Raw genomic sequence first — 6,000 nt, 5'->3', positions numbered from 1 at the left:
ACCGGTGAACTTTACTGTCAACGGCCACAACTACGACAAATGATACTACCTGGGTGACGGTATCTATCCTCGGTGGACCACTATTGTCAAGACAATGCCCAACCCCGTCGGAAAAAAGAGGAAAAGATTTGCCCAAGAGCAAGAGAGTGCTAGGAAGGATGTCGAGCGTGCCTTTGGTGTTTTGCAATCTCGATGGGGCATCGTTATGTATTCTGCTAATACCTGGAGCACGCAGAAACTGTGGGAGGTGATGACTGCTTGTGTGATCATGCACAATATGATCGTAGAAGACGAGCGCCCGGAACGTCTGTACGATCAAGGGTTTCAGTTTCAGGGTGAGAATATTATGCCTGAGCATGGAGGAGCGGCAACGTTTGAACAGTTCATTCAATTTCATCATGGCATGCGTGATTGGGAAACTCACGTGCAACTATAAAGTGATTTGATTGAGCATGTGTCGACTCATGTTGGCAACCAATAAATGTATCTTTTTTTATTCGTTTGCAAAACTATATGAGAACTATGCGAGACATTTTTATTTTTATTCGACTTATAAAACTATGCTATTTTATTCCGTTCAAACTATGTTATTTGATTGTATATTTAAATGCAAATTCATCAATACAAAATAAGACGGCTAGCCGACCACGCCGGCACATATGGGTCGGCGCGTTAGGCGCGCTACCGACCCATATCTAAAACAGGGCGGACGCCGGACGGGCGGCCGATTCAAACGGACAAAAAACGAACGAAATCACCGTCCATTTGAGTCGCCCCATTGAAGTTGCTCTAATGCATCACCTAAGATGTCCAATGCACGGGTACGAAGGAAGTTCGTACAGCGTTCATGTAAGAAAATGCGCAACGTGATGCACACTTGATACGAACGCATATGCGTGCACGTCGCCAGTTCCCAACCGGACCATGCGCCATGCCCAATCATATCATGCATTCAACCAACGAAGCAGCGGGCCGCGGAATGAGGATGCACGCTCTCCAAGGATCAATGCCGGCCAACCTACACCCGACTCTGAAGATGCACTTACGGCAATGGTACACCAATCAAACCCGAGCTGCAGTAACCGCATTAATGGGGAAAATAATTGCAGTCGACTGCGCCGGTACCCGCATTGAAGCCCCGTGCGCAGCATGGGCGCGAGACCGTCGCGATAAATGGGCCTACCGGCGAGCGAGCCGTCACTTGCTCACACTCACGGTGGAGCAAAAACTCACAGTGGAGCACTGGAGCAGCAGAACTGAGCGAGCGAGTGAGATCGAGAGGGAGGGAGAGCGGAGAGCATGGGCTCAATGGCGACCAGCGTAGAGGAGATCGGCGCGGCGGTGGCGCCACAGGCGGTGGAGCGCCGCCTGGGCGAGCTGCGGGCGACCTTCGAGAGCGGCAGGACCCGGCCCCTGTCGTGGCGGCAGTCCCAGCTGCGTGGCCTCCTCCGGCTCCTCGCCGACAAGGAGGAGGAGGCGTTCCGCGCGCTCCACGACGACCTCGGCAAGCACCGCGCCGAGGCCTACAGAGACGAGGTTCTTCCCCCTTCGTCTCATCTCATCTGCACCGTCGCACGTCGTCGTCGTCGTACGCCGCGCTCGCAGCCGTCCATACATACAATCTGAACTATGCCGGTGGTTTTGGGGGTGTTTAGGTAGGCGTGCTCACCAAGTCGGCCAACGCCGCGCTGCGGGAGATCGGGAAATGGGCGGCGCCGGAGAAGGCAAGCTCGACTCACTATTGGTCACTCTACAATGCATACTGTTCGTTTGCAGTCGCACACCAGCTGCTTTGGAACCTAACTCCGCTGTGTCATGGATGGGGGCGCAGGTCTGGGTGCCGCTGGTGGCGTTCCCGGCGAGCGCGCAGGTGGTGCCGGAGCCGCTCGGGGTCGTCCTCATCTTCTCCTGCTGGAACTTCCCCTTGGGTAAGCACTACTCCTATATTTGATTGACAACCAATCTCTCATTTTAACTAGTACCAGTACGTTGTACTTTTTGCCAATTTAGCTACTGTACTCCTTCGTTTCTCTTCTCACGAGTTGTAGCACGATTAATCTTGCACTCAAGAACTAGGGTGGTACAGTACGATACAGTGACTTCCCACTCGTGAGACCGCGAGAAAAATGGCTCAACTCCTATCGGCAGTAAAAAGAAATGGTCCATTCAATCATAGTATTACTGAATTTCACATTTCCACTGAGTGATATCCCTGAATTTCACATTTCCGCTCATGCCTCATGGGTCCGCTGAAGTTTGACAGTTTCGCTCACTGGTCCACTTAATTTCCCTCCATACAGCAGACACATGCGTTGCGTACCAGCTAGGCTATGGAACTATACGTGCATCGGTGCATGAATTAGCACGTCGCTGTTGTCATAGCTGCACATACAGAAGTGAACCACCCCATCAGTCTCTCTGGCCTAGGGAGTCCAGTACTCCAATACCACTTCAATAGGGACAGTTCATCAAAATGGGTCGATTTCTTTTCGCGAATACGCAAAGCTTGCGTATCATTTCATCGATAGATAGGAGAAAACAAGAGTAACATAGATAAGAGAGGCGGAAGTGGGAGAGGATACAACACAGCATACACTCGCCTAGCTCGAACTCCTTACCTGATTTGCCATGTAGCACACGTTAGCTGAATTATAAAGCAGATTTACGGCCACTACTTGCCTTCTCGGCGGTCCGATAATCATCCGATGGCTGAAAGAATATGAATTCATTTTATCACAATAAAAAGATGAGGAATCGTCCGTCGGCTGTGTTTACTACGTCGGCAATCCCTTCAAGATTACGTAAGCCATGTCCCCTAAAAAAAGAGTACGCAAGCCATGTCAATATTGATATTCTCTCTTGTTTGATGGCGACTTTTTTATTGAGGGTTCAATGGCGATTTCATTTTCTCTCTCTCTCTCTCTTTGCGGGTGAATGGTGATTTCTTCAAACACCCAGGCTAAAGATGACGCAGTTCGCAGAAAATATTGTAGTAAATCTAGCATTGTACTAAAAATAGTGGTTATTTTCGAGTGACATGGTAATATGTCGCCGATGTTCATCAGTCTAAACAAAACACTTGTGTCCTGTCGTGAGTGCCATGTAGTACGACAGAGGGGTAACCATCTCACCAGCCGAGAGTGAAGGGACCAACGGAGGAGGCAAAGGACTTTTCTTGGATCGCATATGGACCAGGGAGAACCACCTTATTCTATTTCTCCCCCAATCCGCGGCCTCCGTCCAAGCGCCTTCAATTTCTTCCATGTGCCTTCCCTCGTCCGTTTGCGCGTCGGTGAAGCCCCGGCCCTGATTGAGCCATGCCCTTTTAATGAAGAGTCATACGCTACGCTAGAGTCGCTAGTTCAGCGCACATGCCGTGCGACAGCGCTTGCAGTTCGAGAGGTTTCACTACGTACGTACTGTTATCGCATGGATCTACCTCCGTCAGCGACGTACATAAGCTTGTGTGGTGTCGTGGTATGCCCTAGATCCCGGGAGGTAATAAGCTGCTGGTCCACTGCCTATGGAACGGACGCAACGCACCACGCTGTCGTAACTTTATCCTGTAGCACATCTCAAATTACACCCTGTCCGGTTACGCCAAAGATCGCATTGACGACCTGGCAGGCATGGACACTGGTACCACCTCCGCTGCTGGGGCAAAAAACTTAAAACTTCACCTCGCTGGTCTCACCAGTAATGGTTAAAACCGGCCGTCCTAGAGTTACCATGCTTGCTCAAAGTTGGTCAATGGAAATGGATCGATAGGGTACCTGCTAACGTACAGTACGTACTGAACGAGGAAACCAGTCTAATTCTCTGTGTCACTACATCGTCAATGCATGCATGATGCATGGTCAGTGTGTATGTACGTGCGCAGGTCTGTCTCTGGAGCCGCTGATCGGGGCCATAGCGGCCGGGAACGCCGTGGCGCTGAAGCCGTCGGAGCTGGCGCCGGCCACGGCCAGGTTCCTGGAGGAGAACATAGGCGAGTACCTGGACGCCACGGCGGTGAAGGTCATCCAGGGCGGCCCCGCGGTGGGGGAGCAGCTCATGGAGCACAGATGGGACAAGGTCCTCTTCACCGGTACAGTAAACCAACTGAATGACAAGCGCTGCTAATTCCACTGATGGTGCTAATCAGGTGCAACCCTTGGCATTGGCAGGGTGCCCGCGCGTGGCGCGCGTGGTGATGGCGGCGGCGGCGAAGCACCTGACGCCCGTGGCGCTGGAGCTGGGCGGGAAGTGCCCCTGCATCTTCGACGCCGTCGCCGGCAGGAGGAACCTCCAGACCTCGGTGAACCGCGTGATCTTCGCCAAGTGGTCGTCCTGCGCCGGCCAGGCCTGCATCGCCATCGACTACGTGCTCGTCGAGGAGCGATTCGCGCCCACCCTGGTACCCACGCACGCACGGTTTTGTCTGATGGCTATGTAATTCTCGATCAGATCATCCTAACCACACGTCGCGTGCTCGTTTCTCTTGGCTGATGATGAAGATCAAGGTGCTCAAGTCGACGCTGAAGAGGTTCATCGCCGACTCGGACCAGATGGCGCGGATCGTCAACGGGCGGCATTTCCAGCGGCTGAGTAACCTCCTCAAGGACCCGGCGGTGGCGGCATCCGTCCTGCACGGCGGCGGCTTGGACGCCAAGAACCTGTAAGTGCACCCTGAACCCATCTGCATATTAATTAGTTTTCCTCGTCTCCGTCCTCATCAAAGAAGACTTCATCAGGTCCATCGAGCCGACAATACTGCTGAACCCGCCGCTGGACTCCGCGATCATGACCGAGGAGATCTTCGGCCCTCTGCTCCCCATCATCACGGTACCAATTACTACTGCTAACCCAACACCAAAACCAAGGGCGAAGAAGATGAATGAAAATGGTGTCTCCCTGTGGTACAGGTGAAGAAGATCGAGGACAGCATCGCGTTCGTGAGGGCGCGGCCGAAGCCGCTGGCCGTGTACGCCTTCACCGACAGCGCGCCGCTGAAGCGCCGGATCGTGGAGGAGACGTCGTCGGGGAGCGTCACCTTCAACGACGCCGTCGTACAGGTACGCCGCGCCGCCCGTACCAACTAGAGCTACATTTTCTTCTGACCGGTAGTACGTGGTTTAACCATGGCGCCTCGATGGATTTGCATGCGTGCAGTTCGGGGTGGACACGCTGCCGTTCGGCGGCGTGGGGCAGAGCGGGTTCGGGCAGTACCACGGCAAGTACTCCTTCGAGATGTTCAGCCACAAGAAGGCGGTGCTGCGGCGGGGATTCCTGGTGGAGGCCATGCTGAGGTACCCGCCGTGGGACGAGCAGAAGATCGCCATGATGCGCCACCTCTTCCGCTACGACTACGTCCGCTTCATCTTCACCTTCCTCGGCCTGCGGAGATGAATACGGCCATGCATGCACGTCTGGGTTTCGCCCAGGAAATTAATTAATTATTATTTGATGAGCGAGTGGATGAACAAGTACATGAATAATAAACATACCACGTTAGTTTGTACTACTAGGATTGCGTAGCAGGTTTGCACTCGGTACTTGCTAGTGTGCCAATAATAGAAGAAGAATGTTCTTTTTGCATCCAGTCTGCCCCCCAAGGTCCCTTTTTTGTGTATTTGTTTTAGACGTCCAGAGTGCTTCACGTATACAGTGTTTTGCGGCGAGTTTGTGAGCGAGATAAGGTATTGCTGCGTTCCGGGTGCAGACATTCAAAATAGTACTACATCGCAAATTACCACACTTGATACAATGAAGCACCCAAAAATTTTTATCATAAATAAATAAATGATGGACCCAAAGTTCTTTTTTTAGGGGAAGGACCCAAAGTTCTAGCTTACGTTATTGCCTAAACAAAAAAATTAATTAAACATAAGACCTTTTAGAGATTATAATGCGGACTACATACGGGGTAAATGAATGAATCTACACTTTAAAATATGTCTATATACGTCTGCATGTAGCTCATATTGAAATCTTTAAAAGGGCTTATATTTAGAAATGGAG

At 51.9% G+C, this 6,000-nt stretch overlaps 1 protein-coding gene across 1 annotated transcript; it reads left to right on the top strand.

Annotated features, from left to right (window-relative positions):
- Positions 1–1,182: 1,182 nt before the first annotated feature.
- Positions 1,183–5,577, top strand: LOC125539218 (aldehyde dehydrogenase family 3 member F1). Its single transcript, XM_048702599.2, has 9 exons — positions 1,183–1,536; positions 1,656–1,724; positions 1,832–1,928; positions 3,881–4,087; positions 4,167–4,396; positions 4,497–4,657; positions 4,734–4,824; positions 4,905–5,054; positions 5,152–5,577. The coding sequence occupies exons 1-9, from the start codon at positions 1,300–1,302 to the stop codon at positions 5,386–5,388; spliced, it is 1,479 nt and encodes a 492-aa protein (XP_048558556.1). The 5' UTR covers positions 1,183–1,299; the 3' UTR covers positions 5,389–5,577.
- The last annotated feature ends 423 nt before the right edge of the window (positions 5,578–6,000 follow it).

This window comes from Triticum urartu, chromosome 2A (genome assembly GCF_056163025.1).
Source record: "Triticum urartu cultivar PI428250 chromosome 2A, HENAU_Tu73, whole genome shotgun sequence".
NCBI classification, from domain to species: Eukaryota; Viridiplantae; Streptophyta; class Magnoliopsida; order Poales; family Poaceae; genus Triticum; species Triticum urartu.
The sequence above is the reverse complement of the archived record's forward strand: the minus strand, read 5'-3'. Positions and strand labels throughout refer to the sequence as shown.

Excerpts from the sequence above, each read along its gene's own strand:
- LOC125539218 (XM_048702599.2), top strand. The coding sequence starts at position 1,300 with ATGGGCTCAATGGCGACCAGCGTAGAGGAGATCGGCGCGGCGGTGGCG. Across the intron at positions 1,537-1,655 it reads CCGAGGCCTACAGAGACGAG|GTAGGCGTGCTCACCAAGTC; the intron begins GTTCTTCCCCCT and ends GGGGGTGTTTAG. Across the intron at positions 5,055-5,151 it reads TCAACGACGCCGTCGTACAG|TTCGGGGTGGACACGCTGCC; the intron begins GTACGCCGCGCC and ends GCATGCGTGCAG.